The sequence below is a fragment of the Centropristis striata genome, chromosome 6 (assembly GCF_030273125.1).
Source record: "Centropristis striata isolate RG_2023a ecotype Rhode Island chromosome 6, C.striata_1.0, whole genome shotgun sequence".
NCBI classification, from domain to species: domain Eukaryota; kingdom Metazoa; phylum Chordata; class Actinopteri; order Perciformes; family Serranidae; genus Centropristis; species Centropristis striata.
This window is the reverse complement of record NC_081522.1, coordinates 29,707,773-29,727,567: the sequence shown is the minus strand read 5'-3', so window position 1 is coordinate 29,727,567 and position 19,795 is coordinate 29,707,773. Positions and strand designations below refer to the sequence as shown.

Genomic DNA, 19,795 nt, shown 5'->3' with positions numbered 1-19,795 from the left:
GGTTTGAGGACTTTGTTTATTGTGGAGAATGGTGCTTAGGGGTTTCCACAGACTGTATGAGTTAAGAGTAGTAGGTGGACCGGGCGTGGGAGAGGGCATCTTTGTATTGTTGCAATTGTAGGTGGAGGCTTGGGCGTGTACAGTGAGACCTGTTTTAATGCTCAATCTTTCCAGTTGACAAAAAAACGGGTTGGGTGGTTGTAACATAGCATACATTAGTCATTGATTGAATGCTGTGTAAAGTGTCCATTATTATGATTTGAGTTGTGTGTGACCGTACAAGAAGAACACTCCTTTTTTAATAGCCGGTGCCTATTCTTGAACCAGTTCTTTGCTTTTCGACTGCCAAAGAATCGGCTTTCGGCCAGGAAAACTGGTTCCAGAGCAGCACCAACTCTTTGCTGGTCTTGATCCATGAACCACTGAGGCTGAGGGCGGGATTATCTGACCGACAAGACCAACTAAAACTATCTCATTCATTTTATTTTATTTGGTTAACTGCAGTGTGATTGACACGGGCTTGCGTTAGCAGGTTAGCATTTGCATGCTAGTGTTAGCTTACAACAAAGTCTAACAATGACACCTTACGTTCAGTGTTATATACAATAAGGGTGTCAATGTGGGCTCGTAAAGCCAGGAGCAACATTTGTAAAGAGACGATGTAGTCTGCCATTTTTGTTATTATGCTTGCTGAGAGAGCGGAGCCGTATACAGTGTCAAAATGACGTGGCTCTCGAGCGTATGAGACAGCAAACAGGTTCTGAGAAGGCTTGCAAGTTGAACCAACTGCGAACCAGCACCAGCCCAGCACAAGAACTAGGTTTGCATTGGTCAAAAAGACAGCGAAGTGGTGCTGCTGAAGATGGTAGCACGTCGACCTCGATGTTTAGCACAAAGAAAAAAAATAAATTGAACAATTGCTTCAGTTCTTTCTATGAGATGAGTTACTGGGGAGCACTCAACTTCTCTTGAGGTCACAGTTGAAATGCAGTCATTATTATAAGATCTGCTGCTGTACTTAAGTCTTAACAGGTTAGCCAACAAAGACTGGAAGTGGTCAAACAAAATGCTTTGTGCACCTAACTCAAAAACACAAAGCTCTCCTTGTCTGCTTCTTAGCCATAGCAGGAAACTCACAGGTGAAACTAATAACACTAATGATGGCTCTGTTCAGCTATTGTTGCAGTGCGATGCAGCAATTAGTAATGTGATTATTTACACCCAGGTTTGTTGTTTATGCTGAGGTGTTGGACAGAAACCATGTGGGTCCAGGGAGAAGGACAGAGAGAGAGAGACAGAGGTGGAGAAAAGAGACAGAGTTCATGTCTCCTTTGTCTGCCAACAAACCTATTCTGACAGCTCTGAAATCACAAAGGCTGCCGCTGGCTCACCCACTGGCAGGAAGATATGCTGTGAGAAGTGTTTAGACTTTTAAATGCTGCATCACACCTACAGTACATAACACTCCACAACAGTGTTGGAACATTAAATCAAGAGTGGTATGAAAGTTAAACGCTGCATTCGGCTCCAATGAGACCATCTTCAGTAAAGCTCAGCTCTCCTGCAGGGAACAAGCCTCTGAGACGTCATGTGCTGTTTATTTGTTGGACAAGTGTGTGAGCAGGTCAGTCCTTCAGTAAAAATCAGCTCCCTCCTGTGACACTGAATCCTGTATGTAGGGTTTGCAGCAGACTGCACAGTTTCACCATCCTCTGTGGTTTGAGGTGTAAAGCTGGTGAAGGCATTGTGTGCAGGGTGAACTTTCACATCCGGCTCTTGGTGGCAAATGGTTTAACGCCACCACTGTAAATTCTTATGTACGGAAGCCCTAAACAGTCATGGCCCAAACACTTTAATTTACACTGTTATCTCGAGGTCACGAGTTGCAGCCTTTCATTATCTCGAGATAACACGATAAATAGCTTGTTATCAGGAGAAAAAAGAAGCTTGTTTCTTCTTATGACTTCTAATGTTTGGGTCATGTATTTTGTATATATTCTTGTTAACACTTTATCTTTGAAACCAGACATACATATACATGTATCCTTCTATTAACTTTACCAAGTCCGCCACTGTCAGATGATCTGGGCATTTTATGAATCAACATCAGCTGATTGGACCCAAACATTAACTGTTAATTGTGATAATGAGTTAATTATCTAGTTGCCTCGAGATAACAACAGGCTGTTTTCTCAAGATCACGAGTTAATTATGTCGTCATAACAGTGGAAATACAGTGTTGGAACCATGACCTTTTAAAGGCCTCCATACTTATGTGCTAATGAAGAAGAGATGACAGCATTACAAAAGAAGTCACTGCTTAGTCTTGCACAGAGTTTGAGCTCAGAGAAGCATGCACACACAATGAGCACAGCACCAAGGTATGCTAGCAGCCATCAGAAGTTCGCCTGACAAAGTCAAATAGAAGCTTTGACTGTTACTTTTGATCAATCTGCTACTACTGTGGCTTACCACCTACTTACCAACCTCCAGTCAAAGAAGGACAAGGCCTAAATTCAAATACTGCCGCTCACTAACTGAAAGGCTGGTAGCAGGTGGCGAGCCATACACTTTTACTTACATGCTTTTTATTTCTTTTTTTTAGTAGAGCTGTGAATGCCCAGAGGCCCCACAATATGATTTTTTCCCAATACTTGAGTCACAATACAGTATTATTGCGATTTTAAACATTTTGCGATAGGGTGAGTATTGTGATACAATATATTGCAATTTAACTGTTTAACTGCATTTTGTGTCCACAAAATTAAATTCAATCAAGAATCGTTTTGTCAAATAAGAGAAAATTCTCAGTGTATTCATCTCACTTCAGTCAAACCCACAGACTGACCAACAAAGTATTCAGTCAAACTGAACTGAACTGATATCAAACATGGACGACAACAACTGCAGCATTTTCTCAAACTTTTCTCAACTTTAAGCTTCACTGCCCTGAATTTTTTTGAATGAAACATAAAAAAAAGCCTAAGTTTGCAGCGTTATTTCAACAACTTACCAATACGATTCCCGAAGCACACTTATATATTCCTTAGATCGTCTTGTTTCATATAATACCAGTATCTTCAGTATATTCCTAAAACTGAGCCCGCTACAATCTCCGAAAAAAACACAAAAACGGCCCGCCAAAATGCCAGAACATCGATACTTGGCGGCCATGAATCGATATAATATTGCTACGCAAAATATGCGCGATGCTATGCTGTATCGATTTTTTTTCCCCACTTCTAGTTTTTAGAGTTGCATTGATTTCTTTGAGACTTTATGAAAGAGTGTATGGCATATTCTAAAGAGTCTTATTAATATCTTCTATCTGTTTTTGTTTCTCTCTCTTTGCTGCCATTAGTTTGTGTTTCCTTTCCTTTATTCTTTTGTCTGAGTTTAACACTACCTGTTCAATGTCAGAGGCTTGTTGGTTTGTGGTTTGCAAACAGCAGCGATTGATTAGACGTGAATAGGTACTCTGTAGTGCCAACGTCTTTCAGTACCGCGTCGTACCGACCCAACCCTAGCCACAACTGACAGCACAGAACAGGAAACATGTTGCTTTCTATTTCCTTTTAATGTTAGGCACTTATCTTAGCACAAGTTAGAACACAGAAAAAGACGAAGATGGTCCTGGGGCTACTGGCTGGGGTCTGTGAGCAGCATTGTGGTGCAGCAGCAGTGGGACCATGCCTGTCGTTGCCGAGGCTTGTTATGATAAGACCCCAGCCTGCTGCCACTTCATGTGTGCAGCCGGTGGAAGTGAGTGACAGTGCAGCTCTGTGTGCAGCAGAGTAGAACGGCTGCTGTGCAACACAGCTGAAAGCAGGAGGTTGGTTTGGATTAGCAGCTGCCGCGCCTCTCTGTCTCCCTCCTCTCGGCTCCTTCCTTCCACTCTGGATCTCTCTTCCTTTTTCTCTTTCTGTCTCCTTCCCTTCTCCGTCTCATGCCTTCCATACCAGACATAACTTCTGGCCAGCTGAGTTGGTCTGCAGCCTCTCGTTGTACTTCTCTGTAAAAGAACAACCAGAGTCAGCATTCAGTTGTATAACACATAATTACAACAAGTTGTAGAAACATTGCCCCCTCTCTGCTCCTCTCACCACAACCATTTGTGTGTGCGTGTGTGTGTGTGTGTGCGTGTGTGTGTGCGCGTGTGCGTGTGCGTGCGTGTGTGTGTGTGTATGTGCTTTTTTGCATGCACAAACGTGGTTCAGCAGTCTTTATATATACATCTGACTTTGTTTCTGAAAAGGTGACATTAAAAAGTCCAGTGGCCAGATGAATGCAAGTGTTTGTCAACTAGGGAAGAAACCTGCCAACTCGCATTTGTAATGTTAATGATCAATTTATTAATTAATCTCTATATTTTTATGCATACTCCAGTATATATAAAATCATACATACATGGGCAAACGAGTATGTTGCCCCGGGTTAATGCTGTTCCTAAAAAAGATACCAAAAAGATAGATAAGATATACAGTACTATGCGAAAGCCTGTTTTGATAACAGACGCTTTTATTTTGAAAGGACGAAAAGAGACTTCCTGTCAATCGTAAAACTAATTCAAGTGAGGTGATACTGTAAAGATAACTTCAAGGAGTTCAATGTTTTATGTTTTAGCCCCCGAAGAGGTATGAGGCTAGTTTTCACAGTAATCTTGCATATTTAAGTGAGTTTTGTGTTTAAATAAGTTTTGGATAAAATTAAACCTAGTAATTCATGCTAGCAAGGTTTGATACAGTAAGCTAGTTTTGCTCAAATTAATACTCTTGTATTTCTGTGTGTTTTATAAGCTGAGAATTAAGTTGGATAAAGCTACAGTTTGTAAACTGAAAGTTGCAAAACAATTAATAATAATAATAATAATAATAATAATAATAATAATAATTTATTATAATAAATGTATTATTATATAATATATAATAATACATTTTCATCCTTTCAGAATAAAAGCATCTGTTATCAAAACAGGCTTTTGCAGAGTACTGTATTTACAGGTGCATCTCAATAAATTAGAATATCATAGAACGTTTATTTATGTCAGTAATTCAATTAAAAAAGTGGAAATAACACATTATATAGATCCATTACATACAGAATGAAACATTTCATGTCTTCATTTATTTAATTTATTCTAATTATAATGATTATGACTTACATTTACTGAAGACCTAAATTTCAGTGTCATCAAAAAAAAGTAATATTACAAAATACCAATTTTAGTATGTATGTTTAATATGGAAATGTTGGCCTCTGAAAAGTATGTCCATCTATATACACTCAATACTTGGTTGGGACTTTTTGACTTGAACTACTGGAAATGGACTTTTCAATGACATTCTAATTTATTGAGATGCACGTGCATATATTTTATTTTGCCCATGTATGCATGTTTTATACATCCCAGAGTAAGTATGAAACCAAAGCAATTAATTGATTAATGTATTGTTAACGTCATAGATGCTCGAGTTGGCAGGTTTCTCCCAAACGCCCATCCCTATTGGTAAAATCAGCTTTTGATTATGTGACAAGTAAAAGTGTGGTGGTTGTGTGACTATTAACAACAACCTTATCGTTATGTCAGGAGCTGATCCAAGGATCAGTTTCAGGCTGATCTGTGCATATTTTAATGAACTGGAACAATGATTCCTTCACTGTGTTTTTTCCACCTGCTGCTCTCCTTAACCCAGCACAGTGTAACAATTTCACTCATGAGTGAGATTGAAAATTTGAGTGTGTGAATGAGGGCTGATAATCTCTAAACACCTTACTATTCCATCTGATTATGATTGCGGGTCAGACAGCTGCGATCCCAATGATCGAGAATGAAAAAATTTAACCATCTTAGTGTACAGCTTTGAGTCAGGGTCATGTGAACACTCTTCTTCAGCTCCCATCTCTCAGTATAGGCAGTGACTGGACGCTGCCATCTCAAGTGGCCTGCCTGTTATCATGACATGCTGGCTGCCCTCAAGTCTGCTTAGTGTCCACATGCAGATGCCAGCATACATGATAGCAGCTCCACTAGTACATTCAGTCAGACACATCAGCACAGTTCACATGGCCTGGCCTGTACTCTGAGGCTATGTGTGGTAATGACTCGTGTTACGGGGCAAAGTGGACTTGGTTTAAGTTGGTCCTGGGCTCAGATGCTGGCCTTTCATGATGGAACAGTTGAGACAGTGCTAATGACCTATTAATACCATTCAGTCCCACACTGTCTCTGTACAAACATGGCTTAACACTTATAGATAGTTGAAAGGATGAAGACAGTGGAACAGTGACCTTCATGTGCCCAGTGCATCCTGCTGGTAAAATACAGTCTGTACCTTTATACACACCGAGAATAAATGTGACCAAATTGGCTTCAATTAAAAACTAGTAATAAAATACATGTATAAATTGCATTTCTACAGTAAGGTAGATTGTATGCCCTTATATCCCAAATTTGATGGCCTATGGCACCTTCTCATGCCAATATTCCAGCAAGTTATCAGGGATCAAACTCTAAATCATTTACTTTGTCAGTAAAATAACAATATTAGACATTCAGTGTTTCCTCTTTCAGCAGCGGGGCTGAAGGGTTATTTATCCCCTGAATGGTGTGTGTATGTAAATGTCAATCAGCAATTTATAAAGTATAAAAAATGACACTCGACTGCAAAACAAGCTTTAGAACCAATGTTTCCTACAGGGTTTTCTGAGACTAGTATGGGGACCAGAACGAAGTAGATGAGTACGGGAGGCAAAACATTTTTTCAACCACTGCTCTGAATTTTTTTGAATGAAACATAAAAAAAGCCTAACTTTGCAGCATTATTTCCCGACAACAAGATATCCTGACGCTCATGGTGTCTATAGATTGCTTAGATCTTCTAGTTTCATATGATACCAGTATCTCCAGAATATTCCTAAAAGTGAGCCCACTACGGCCTCCAAAAAAGGCTAAATATACTGACAAACCGCCTGCCTTGGGAACGTCAAATATCGATACTTGGCGGCCATGAATCGATATAATATTGCCACACAAAATATCACAATACTATGCTGTATTGATTCTACTGATAAACACACACAATTCTTGGTAGGAGAAATGTTCACTGTTGGTTTGGTCTTTTCACCTAGTGAACAGTCAGAAAAATATTTAATATTTCCAGATTTATTGATGTAATATCTTTTTGCATGCTGACTGAGATTATCTGTGATCAACTGCTGTTAGCTGATTTATGGCCAGCTGCTAAATCACTTGAAAATGAAAAATGTAACCATCATGTAAGATATCACAGAAAACCCTGCATGACCTTTAAAGATGTGCTATTCTTTTAGATTTGACCTCATTTACATCATGTGAATCCTTTGACTCGTCATATGTGGCCTCACATGTGGTTGTATTTGTGAGGAAAGAATCTGAAACTGTTCCCTCTCTCTTCTCCTTTTCTCCCCTTTCCAACTTTTGTGTGTGAAAAGTGTCAAATCCCTCGAGGCTTGACATGTCAGGAAGGTAGTCAGGAAGATGTATTGAGTACAGGACTGGACAGGATCCTGGCATTTCAGAACAACGTCTCTAGAAATGTTTAAAATGACCTGTGTCTGTACAATTCAGCTGTCCTCTACTGCTCTATCTACTGATTATTGTTCTTCCCCTTCTCTCCTTTCTTTCATTCCTATATTTAGAGCAGCTCTTATTTATAAAAAGGGCATGATGAAACGTGTTGCCTCTCTTTACTACTAGCTCTAGATCAGCATGTTAGTCACATCATATTCACAAGTTTTGGTTGTTTTAAAGTTTAAGTATAGATGAAATGAGAAATTATAGACTAGACAGAAGACTGGACTCGGATAGCATGACAGGATTAACACAATGAGGCATTAAGGACACGTTGTTAACTGATTTGGCAGCGTTTAAAGGGGCCACACTCACCAGAAGTGGGCTTTGGAAAGAGATTGATCTCAGATGAACCCCTGCTGTGGGGGATGAGTCGGTGGGTGGGCTAAGTAGCGGTCACGTACACAGATGTACACGCACACACACAGAAACTCATGCATCCATATCGCTGGGGGGTGGGGATGATCCCCAGGGCCAGACTGACAGAAGGACAAGAGGATCTGATGCTGTAAACTTTAGTCATCTTATTGCCTCATGCTTAACCCTCCTCTTATGTTGCGGGTCAAATTGAACCATTTCAAAGTTTAGAAAAAAAAAAAGTTAAAACATTTTTTGGTAACTCTTTATAATAAGGTCCTTTAGAACCATTAATTAACAAGTAATAAGGCATTGCTCTTGCTTTAGATCCGGTAGTTGCAAAAAGCATAGTTAACTTATAATAGATGAGCAAGTATATTTTAATATCAATAAGCAAACGAAATAAGATTAATAAAGGCATTGCAAAGACATAATGGGTGGGTCGTGGGTGTTTGTAATGCCATTATTAACACTTATATAAGCTTATAAACACACAATAATGTTAATAAGCATCTTGTAAGGACTTACAAGGGCCTTATTACTTGTTAATTAATGGTTATTACAAGGACCTTAATATAAAGCGTTACCCATTTTTTTCATAAAAAGAAAAATTTTAAAATGTGAAATAAAATTCTTAAAAAACCCATTGTCATGTAAAACCATATGTAGGTTTTTCCAATGTACATAAAACATTTTTTAACATGCATTTTATATGAAAAACGACTGAATTATCCTCATTGAACCATGATCTGTGAGAGGTAAAGAAAACCATGACACTAAATATTGATAGAAATGGTTATTAATGGAGTTAATGATGAAATATAAACAATGTTTATTGGGATTTTTTAGTTTCTGATATAAACTTTAAATATTGATAGAAATATAATATTGAACCATGATCTGTGAGAGGTAAAGAAAACCATGACACTAAATATTGAAAGAAATGGTTATTAATGGAGTTAATGATGAAATATAAACAATGTTTATTGGGATTTTTTAGTTTATGACACTTTTGGATAATTAAACATGCCCCGGGTTAATGCTGTTCCTAAAAAAACGAACATAACAGGAGGTTTGATGTTCGCCTCCATTTACCTGCAATATAAGTCTTTGTTCACAAGCTGTTGTTTGCGACCAAATTAAATACTACAAACACTGAGTTATCGCTTTAATAGTTTCACTTGTACAGTGGAATGGTACACAGTTAATCCTGTCTTTATGGTTAGTTTTAGCCATTTATACCAAAGCAGGCTCAACATGACACTGAGCAGTAGTGAAGGGACAATGAAGCTTCATGAACCATTTGCTTTATTTTTTGACCCCACTACATGGCCGTCTTGGCTTAAAAAAAAAGGCTTTAGCAATGATAAACAAAGAGCGGCATCTAGCCGGCTCCGTTAATAAAACAAATGGTTCTTGAAGCTTCGTTGTCCCTTCACTACTAAGCAATCCTACGATGCTGAGGCCAGTTGCACGAAGCACCTGTTAGCAGAGCTAGCATTAATGCTACCAGCCTCCTATAACCTCTTGCATTTATCGTTGTCGGTTATGCCTTTATTACACAGGATTTCCACCGGGGACGTAGTGGCCGCATAACTGCTGCACCGCGGTTTTGCTCCGTCCACTGCCTAGCGTCAATCCCCACCAGGCACGTAACGGAAGTGTAGCGTGCCAGCCGTATGTACACGAGATCACGACGCGATAATCCTGAACGTATGGGAGACCGCGAGATCCCGTGAAAAACTGTATATAGAGGAAACAACAACATCAAACAGCTTACTTTGCTTTTCCAACGTGGAAGATCTGTTGATCTGGCAATCTATCCTTATAAAAAGATCGTGTTATGTAATAAATGATTGTATGCTGTTCCACTTAAACAATCAGTCTCTCGTCGTCCATGTCTCCGACCCTCTGAGACCCTTTTATTGATTGACTGCTGGTCTGGTTTCCCTGGTCAAGACGTAATGTTGATGTGAAGTTGTTATAGTCTACATGAATTGCGTGTTGTGTTTTATTTTGAAAGGGGGCGGAAGTGTATTACATTGATTCTGTGTCCGATTTCCTGTCTGGTGCAATCTGCTCTGCTGAGCTTCAGATTTCAGATTTAATCCCCACCCTTAAAACGGTGCTCGGAGATGTTCAGCCGTCTCTACAGCGCCGATCAGCAGTTAGGCAACTTTTGCTTTGCATGTGGCTTCCGTTATATAAACCACGTACACTCAGTTTGGAACATCTGTTTGTGCAGCTTCAACAGATGAAACCAGGCTTTCACTTTTTCATTTACAGGAAAAAAACAATATCAACCCACATCCTGCTTTCTGCGTGAGTTCAGTTTCCAGTTTGTGCAAAGTTTGAATTATTGGTGATACACATAGTGTGGGGCATACCCTGGACTTTTCTCACATAGTCTTACTATGGATAAAGCTGCATGGTGTTTTCTTTTTTTATTTTGTCTTGTTTTATGGATCTACAGCCCCATAAACGTATGTCTTGCAGGAGCATCCTTTACTTAGAACACAGCTGTGTGCAAGTTTCACTGCTGTATTTGACCCTGATGTTATGTCAAACTGTAATATCTTGCAGACTCTGCACTACTTGTTAAATGAATATTGCTCCTCTGTTTTGTACGATGGCCCTGAAAGCTCAAAGCACTGCAGAAAACACATGCAGATACACAAACACAAGCAAATTGAGAAAACATCGTTATCAATTTGTCAACACAAGCGAAGCATTTAGAAAACGCGTTGCAAAGACCACAATACAGCACAATAAGTAAAAAGCACTGCAAAAAGATCACAATACAACACAATAAGAAAAGATGCTGCAAAATAGAACCACAATACAACACAATAAGAAAAAGCGATGCAAAGTAGGATTTGGATACAGTGGCTCCTTTTTAAATCTAGACAATTAACAGTTTTAGGCTAAAAAATGCAGAAACACAGAGTGCTTTTGGAAAGCCACGATATTAGAAGTCCTCTGGTTGCATATTTATTCATTTATTTATTTTATTAAATTATTTTTAACTTGAAGTAACAAGAGATCACATGTCAGTCCAATTTTATCCTCACTCCAGTGGCTTCCTATTAAATTTCGAATTCATTTCAAAATAGTGGTGCTAACTTTTAAAGCCCTGCATGACTTCAGCTGACCTCCTCCACCCTTATATCCCAAATCTGGCTCTTAGATCATCAAAGCAAATATGTCTGGATGTCCCTTTACAAGCTGTTCTTCCCCATCTTTGGAACGTCCCCCCTTCGTCTTGTGATCCCTAGGATCCTGTGATGCTTTTATGAAACAACTGAAAACTTTTTTTAATTTAGTGTGGCTTTTGGTCAGCCTTTCTGAATAGCTAGCTAATAACACATTATTTGTCACTGCCATTATCTATTTGCTGGTGCTGTGATTTTTTTCCGTATTTATTTTAAATTTAAAGCACATTTTTGATTTCGTATCTGTAAAAGGTTCTACACAAATAAACTGTACTTACCTTCTTACTTCAGTTTTGTTCATTTGTTCAGTTGTTCAACGTTTGTATAGGACAACAGTAAAAGTGTCAAAAGAGCATCAGACGAGCATTTAATCAGCCCTGCAGGTGCAGTTAGAGTTAGGCCTGTCACAATAATTACTATATCAACTTATCGTTCAGTATATAGAAATGGACACAATAGTTTTCTTCTGGACTCAATATATTGACTTTTTGACCTTTTTTGTGTTGTGTTTAAAGTAATGCTGCAAATGTTTGGCAGTACGAATTGCCCCAAAAAAAACCCATATATAAAAACCTATCCAGCCATTCCAACTGTTTATACGATATTTTAATAATAAAACAATATAATACATAATATATGATTATCTCACTGCAATGTTTTGTTACCAGAGCCTGAAAGTCTATTTTATTTGTTTTGGTTGTAGTTTATTTATTTCTGTTTTATTTATCTAGGATATTTTAATATTTCTTATCCACATTTCAATTCCAATATTTAATATTCTTGAGATTTAAAAATGAATTGCTGTGGAAAAGGATGTACTTATTATGTTCTAATATCGTTGTAAAACTAAAACAACATTGATACAACGATATTATCCTTTGTCATGATAGTTTCTGGGAAAATATACCGTCCTAAAAAATGTGTTATCGTGACAGGCCTTGTTAGAGTCAGCCGCAGACTTTGACATTTAAAATCACCCGATCCAGCATTCATTTCTACTGAAATTTATTCCACATAAGGGGAATAACACATTTCAAGGCCTAACTCCAGCTCGGTTTCCATTAGTGAAGCCTCCAGATTGAGACACTCAGTCACACAGTGAGCTGCAGAGGAGAAGCCAGGTAAACAGGCTGTCTCCTTAGAATGGTTTTATAGATATACAGAACCGTAAGCAGTACAGGACTCTTCTCACTGACACTATGATCCAAATGTCCAAATCGGGCCAAAGCACAATCACAAGGACAGGAAGTTGGACCGTCAAGCCTGTTAATTCTCTCAGATATTATTCAGATATTATTCAGTAAGGACAGCGTCTGTGTGTGTGTGTGTGTGTGTGTGTGTGTGTGGGACTTGTAAGGCTCTTCTGTTTTCCTCTGACTTCCTGTTTCCTGCCCATGAATGGACCAACCACATGAGTGCATGTGGTAGAGCTGTGTTGATGACATGTCTGTAATTAGAGACTCACTGCTCACTTCATGTCCATGAGATGCTGCATCTCGTCCTCCAGCTGGACGAGAGAATCAGTTAGCTCACTTTGTACTTTGTGCCATGTGCTGAGCCGCCAGTCATTGTTGAGGACCACCGGGGCATTTCTAACTGCAGTGTGCTTTTCATAGTACTCTGATATTGCTTTGAATAGTAATGAATAGAGGTGTGAATCACTAGAGGCCCCCCGATATGGTTTTATCCCAATACTTGAGTCACAATACAATATTATTGCGATTTTATTTGCGATATGGTGAGTATTGCAATATAATATATTGCGATTTAACTCTTTAATTGCATTTTGTGTCCACAACATTCTCAGTCTATTCATCTCACTTCAGTCTTTTTATTTCTCTGCCTATAGATTCCTTGGATCATCTTGTTTCATATGATGCCAGTATCTCCAGTATATTCCTAAAAGTGAGTCCGCTATGGTCTCCTGGAACAAAATAAAAACTGCGAAAATACTAACGGTGGGTCGCCGGGACGATAAATATCGATACGTAGGCGACCATAGATATAACATTGCCACGCAAAATATCGCAATACTATTATGTATGTATCTTTGTATAGCACTTAACATATAGTAGAAAAAACAACAGGTTTGTGTCCCTGCAGACATGTGACTTTCTTACTGGGACACAGACATTGTTCATGTCCAAAACAATTATTGTTACTCAAAATATTACAAACAAAATATATTTTCTTCTTGCTGTTTATTATTATACATAAGGAGGCAATCAACATGTTCATAGCAACATAAAGGATATGGAAAGATAAGACACAAAATATAGAGCAGAGACAGTGTTGGATGTTGACACTAAGGTAAAAAAGACACTTAAATATCCTCAGAAAGAAAAGGAGCGTTGAGTTGATGTCTAAAGTGATTTTACCGCTCACTGATGGTTCAAATTCAAGTTTTGGTTACACTAGTGCAGTGTCGGTTAGGGCGGTTAGTGCGCTGTGCAGTTTTGTGCATAAGTGCTCGGCAATACCACGTCACATGCAGCACTGTGCATCCTGAGGCCTTGAACAATACACCTATCATGACATAGTTGTCTCTTCTAGCAATGGTAGAGGCTGTTTGGACACATTTGTAATACATACTGCCACAATTTAAGTAAGAAAATTATATATGAAATGTAACAATCTCTCTTTGAATTTTGGATAATTTATTTATACCACTTTTATCATTTTAAAGCCTGCCCACAGCCTCGTTGATGAGGATTTCATTGATATCTATCATCAGTTTTGCTCATGGATCTATTTCTTTATCAATTCCCTTAATGATTATAGATCATTTTTTAGTGCGATTAAATAGTAAGCCTACATAGTCTTTCAGTGTCAGTGCAACAGTTTTTTTTGTTTCAGAGCATGTCTACTGGGGTTTTTTTTGGTCTGGGAAGGAAAACCTAGGAACCAAACCAAAGAGCCGGGGCACTCATGAGTGTCAAATAGGGATGGGAGTAACTAATTGATGATCGATTAATGGTCATTTAGAATTTGGTCGATCTCACATTTTTAATCTATCTGTGTATTTTTTTATTTTATCTATGACTGTGTATCAGTACTCTTTGAACAGAAACACGGCCGAGCGTTCAATTCTGCGGCCGTATGTCAATAAGCCAATGAGCTGAGAATTAAGTTGGAAAAAGCTACAGGTGGCAATAACGATTATAAAACATACTAAAAAAAACAAACTTAAACACAAGACACACTTAAATACGCAAGATTACTCTGAAAACTAACCTCATGCCACTTTGGGGGCTAAAACATTAAACATTGAACTCCTTGACGTTATCTTTACAGTATCACCTCACTTGAGTTTCGCCGATCGACAGGATCAGTCTCTTTTCGTCCTTTCAAAATAAAAGTGTCTGTTATCAAAACAGGCTTTTGCATAGTACTGCATATATATCTTTTATTTTGCTCATGTATGCATGTTTATATACATACTGGAGTATGTATATAAACAAAGCGTTTAATCGTTCAATTGTGTTATAGATGCTTGAGTTGGCAGGTTTCTTTCAAAAGCCCATCCCTTGTGTCAAACTCTTGGCATTTCTGAACATATAGAATCTGGAAATCAGTGTTTTGTGTACACAGGGAAGAGCAGTGCTCACTGACACCAGTGAAGCTCTGCATTAATAGCTCCATCTAACCTGTAGTATTAATAACTCCTTCTAATCTATGTTATTAATAACTCTTCCCAAAAGGCTCCCTGTGATGTGATGGTGGGCTTAGGGTTGTATGTCCCAAACTGTGTCAGGACAGTTTGATCAGCCTCCTGTCCTCAGACTACCTGTCAAGTGTTGCTGCTGCAGAGGCAACAGGTGCTTTTGTTTTTGTACGGTGGCCCTGAGAGCCCAACACTGTAACTTGAGAAAACATCTTGTGCATTTACAAAAAGAGAGAAAGTTTAATATGGTGTTTGATGTTATTTATACTGGTAAGCTTATATTTCTTTCCCCCTTTGTCTTCTCTTCTAGAGTCCAGTGCCATGAAACTAAATCCCCAACAAGCTCCACTCTATGTAAGTACCAATGTGTGTGTTTACCTCCTCAAATACTGCAACAAGATCTGTTACACAACTAGCTCCTCATAGACAAAATATAACACTTATTAGGCCTTGGTGATTATATGATTGCAATAAGTGATCACAAGAAATTTCCGGTCGATTATGGTGATCAACTGTGAGCATATTTATTCGGTCAAACATGTCGGAAATGTGCGTCACAACAGCCTATCAGAGTTGACCTTTTTCTTGCTCCAGTTCTGTTTGCAAGTTGCCAGAGAAGTAAACAGAACGTGGGGCTAAACACGGAGCTGAGGGCAAAATAGATGTCAGCCATAACTTGGAGCAATAAACCAGGGAGGAACAGGTGAATGTTGGGAAAGAAAAAATTAAATTACAATCCGCCACTGTATCGAGAGAAAACTAACATTCACAGCACGGCACTTCACACACAGGTATGGTGCATCCAGTAGCGTTGGAATGGCTATGGTGCGTTCAAGAGTGTGGGACATATGGAAACTTACAGAGAAACAAGTTATTACTGAATGGAACTTCGTTCAATAAACAAGTTAGTAAAACATTAACAGCGTTGGCTTTCTAACAACAACAAATTACAGAATTTGTTTATTTTGGGTCTTGCAAATCTGTAAAAACACTCAGGACTGTAAAGTAGTTCCCTGTGTTATTTTCTACATTTGTTTTATTGTTGAGTTAAAATTGTTTTTATGTTTTTCTATGTTCATCTTATTTAATTAGGGCCTCGGGGCAATTGCACCGAGCACTGGTCCCATACAGCAATAGCTGTAGGGACCAGTGCTCGGGGCTTTGCTGTTATACTGTGGATTTTTTCTTCTTCCTCTTCCGGACGCAATTTCGTTCCGCTACTAGTCCTACAACTTGAAGAGTTGCAGGACAAATTATATATCAAAATGTGCGGTTTGATCGGGATCGGTGTGCTATTACTTTTCTCTACAGAATACGAATCTTTTCGACGTAAGCCGCGAAAAACTGCCCAAAATTTTGGATTGAAATGAATGGGACGGCCGAAAAAAAAATTTGCGAAAAGAAAAATAATTGGAGATTTTTAAACGTCTACTTCTCCAGCATAATTTCACCTAGAGACTCCATTTAAACTTTAAACAGTAGACACAAGTCTTGTGTATCGGTGTATTAATCCACATTTCGATAGGTCATATAGTTTTTTATCAATCCCTGTTCAATGACCATGATCATTTTTGGAGAAATTCTGAGATTATAATGGGTGTGTATTGTACGGAATGTTCATGTCACAATGTGTGACATCATCGCCAGAGTGTAGAGGGAGAGAAGAAATTGTTAAAAAATACATTTTAAAACTGCGCTCCAGGTCGCAAATTCCACTCTACAGAAATAATTTATACATAGAAACGTAGGAAAATTTGTCTTCTCCCTCACAATCGTCTGGTAAAGCTGTCAGAGTTATAGTTTGGGCGTATGACGCACAGATGATCCACCAACACGCATCAACAGCCTCATTGGCTCCCATATTAAAAACACAGGAAGATATTTGAAAAAGGGATATGGAACAGTTTTTTTAGATCACTCTAACAAAGCTATTTTTTCATTTTTCTTAAAAAAAACCATATGTAGACGTTCAGGAAGAACTCAGGACGCTCAAAGTGAAGTCAGATCAATGATAGGTATTATGGTTTTGCCAAAAATGCTTTCTGTTCGAGGCCAGAAATTCCAGTCTGTCTACCTCTGCTGTCACTATGCCGGAACAGGTGCCAGTTAATTCTGTTGATTGCTTTGATCTGATTGCCTTTGATCTTTGATGTGATTACAGTTACAGATACACACACACATGCACTAAAGTGTGCACACTCCTCACACATGCATACACATGCTTCACACACGCACACACAGGTAACTTTATGCGATTTTCGCTACACACACACACACACACACAAACGCGCACACTCCTCCAGATACATGTTTCTCACACATACACACACAGACACAGACACACACACACACATTTTGAGGTTAAAGGGCATAGTTTGAAATCTCTGAAGAATCTCATCATAGTGTACACACACCAGCAGTAGTCCCCGTGGCCCTTTCAGAATTTCCCCAGAGGAAATTTTCTAGTTTGCTTTGTTATTCACTTCGTATGTTAATAAAATATTGAACTAATCTCTAGTTTATTTAGTTTTCAGTACAGATCCTTTGAAACTGGCAGTTTGAAAACAATATTAAAAAAAATTAATCAAGATCACACAATATGAAAAAATATATCATGATCTTTTTTTTTTGCCATATTTCCCAGCCCTACTACACAGACTTTCTGATTTTTATTTCATTTGTATCTACTTTAATGAAGCTTAACTCCACTTTTACAGATGTTCTTATAATGATGAAAAAGTTCCACTTCAGAACCAGTTTTTAACATCCAGTCAAACATTTATGTAATTTTAGCAGCCTGCATACCAAATATGTGAGTAATGTGCACTGGTAAAGAGTCCTCATCTTCCCCTTAAGAGCACCTGAGCTGAACAAGAATGCAAATTTAAGCTAAGCCAAAATGTTTCCGTATTCATCTGTAAGTGCTCAGGCATGAAATGTGAGCCCTGCCTGTATCACTGCAGTACGTTCAACAGCAGGCGCGCGCGTGTGTGTGTGTGTGTGTGTGTGTGTGTGTGTGTGTGTGTGTGTGTGTGTGTGATCTGAAACATTCCTGTGTGCTATTGTTAGCCTCTGTTTCTGTGGGTGTGGCCGTTGACAGGCTTTTAACTGCATGTTCAGCAGAAGTGTGTGTGTGCTGTGTCATGTTTCACAGCATACATGCACGAGCAATGTAAAACACCTATACATTCTATGTATGTCTTTTATGTTGTATTTTATAATCCTACATAGCTTCTGTCTGTAGCCCACCAGCTCTTATTAACACATTCTTTGTTGTCACGTGTGCAAAAATGACCACGAAGCAATAAAAAAAGGAAAAAAACAGGAATCAGAGGAATAGTGCAGAAGTTATAAAATAGGGACAAAATATATCATTAATAAAATATAAAATCAAATTAAAGCTACAAGCAGTGCCCGATGGGTATTCGCACCTGCCCATACGTCGGGGTGGCAGCTGGACTTGGCGGACTCATCCATGCATTTTTGCAACAACTGGTTGTAATACATACATACAGCTTAGATTTGCGATATTTTGCGTGGCATTATTATATCGATTCATGGCCGCCAAGTATCGATATTTAGCGTTGTGGCGGTCAACAGGCCGTCAGTACTTTCACAATTTTCTTTTTTTTTCAGTCTTTTCATCTCACTTCAATCTTTTTATTTCCCCACAATGAGAGTCAAACCCACAGACTGACCAACAAAGTATTCAGTCAAACTGAACTGAACTGATATCAAACATGTATGGACGACAACAACTGCAGCATTTTATCAAACTTTCCTCAACTTTAAGCTTCACTGCTCTGAATTTTTTTGAATAAAGCATATAAAAAAAGCCTAACTTTGCAGCATTTTTTCGACAACTTCCCGATGCACATGGTGCCTATAGATTCCTTAGATCGTTTAGTTTCATATGATACCAGTATCTTCAGTATATTCCTAAAGTGAGCCCGCTACGGCCTCCAAAATGCTGAAGGCCCATCGGAACGCTAAATATCAATACTTGGCGGCCATTCATCTATGCAATATTGCCATGCAAAATGTCACAATACTATGCTGTATCAATTTTTTTCCCCCACCTGTAGTAGCTCGTTGGAAACAGGAAGTATTAGACTGTATACTGGGATGGATTAACAACCGATTTGTGGATGCTTAAGCAGAGACCAGGTGTAGGCCTATCACACAATGGGGCTGAGCTCCCCTAAAAGGCGTCCGATCAGAAACTGTGCAATGCAGCAACACGTCCTACATAAATAATGATATTAAGAAAAATGAATTAAAAAATCTTCAAAATCGAGGATGCACACCTTCGTGCCATGCGCAGGCCACATACGAAATCTTAGGTCAATCTGACTAACGGTCAGTGAGATATGCCCTAGACACACATCCACACAGACTCTTCTTGCTTTTATAGATAGATGCTATATTTTGTCTTTATATTATAACCTCTGCACTTTTCCTCTGATTCTTTTTTCCCCCCCAATTTTTATATTTAATGAGCAAAGTGGGAGTGAACCTGACATTAAGGATGTTTCATGGTCACTTTTGCACACATGACAAAGAATAAGTGGGCTATTAGTGAGCTAGTGGGCTACAGATAACAGCTATGTAGGATAATAAAATAGATCTTCTTGTGCATGTACTATGCTGTAAAACATGACATGAGGCTGTTAACAGCCACACCCAAAAACATGTACTTAGGTTTAATTGGTGACTCTAAATTGCCCATAGGAGTGAATGAGAGTGTGATTGTCTATCTCTATGTGTCAGCCCTGTGATAGTCTGGTGACCTGTCCAGGGTGTACCCCGCCTCTCACCCAATGTCAGCTGGGATCGTCTCCAGCCCCCCGAGACCTGAGTGCAGATGAGTGGTTAAGGATAATGAATGAATGAGTGAAAGGGTATAAAAGTTGTGTGGATAAAAGCAGACACTGAGTGAATAAATTATGACAC

The 19,795-nt window shown here is 38.8% G+C and overlaps 1 protein-coding gene across 1 annotated transcript in view; it reads left to right on the top strand.

Annotated features, from left to right (window-relative positions):
• akap13 (A-kinase anchoring protein 13) overlaps positions 1 to 19,795 on the top strand; it is a 116,849-nt gene that overhangs the window by 17,001 nt on the left and 80,053 nt on the right. Inside the window, exon 2 of the mRNA XM_059335896.1 lies at positions 15,153 to 15,196. Within this exon, the coding sequence (XP_059191879.1) occupies positions 15,164 to 15,196 (33 nt within the window). The 5' untranslated portion in view covers positions 15,153 to 15,163. The remainder of the gene's footprint in view (positions 1 to 15,152; positions 15,197 to 19,795) is intronic.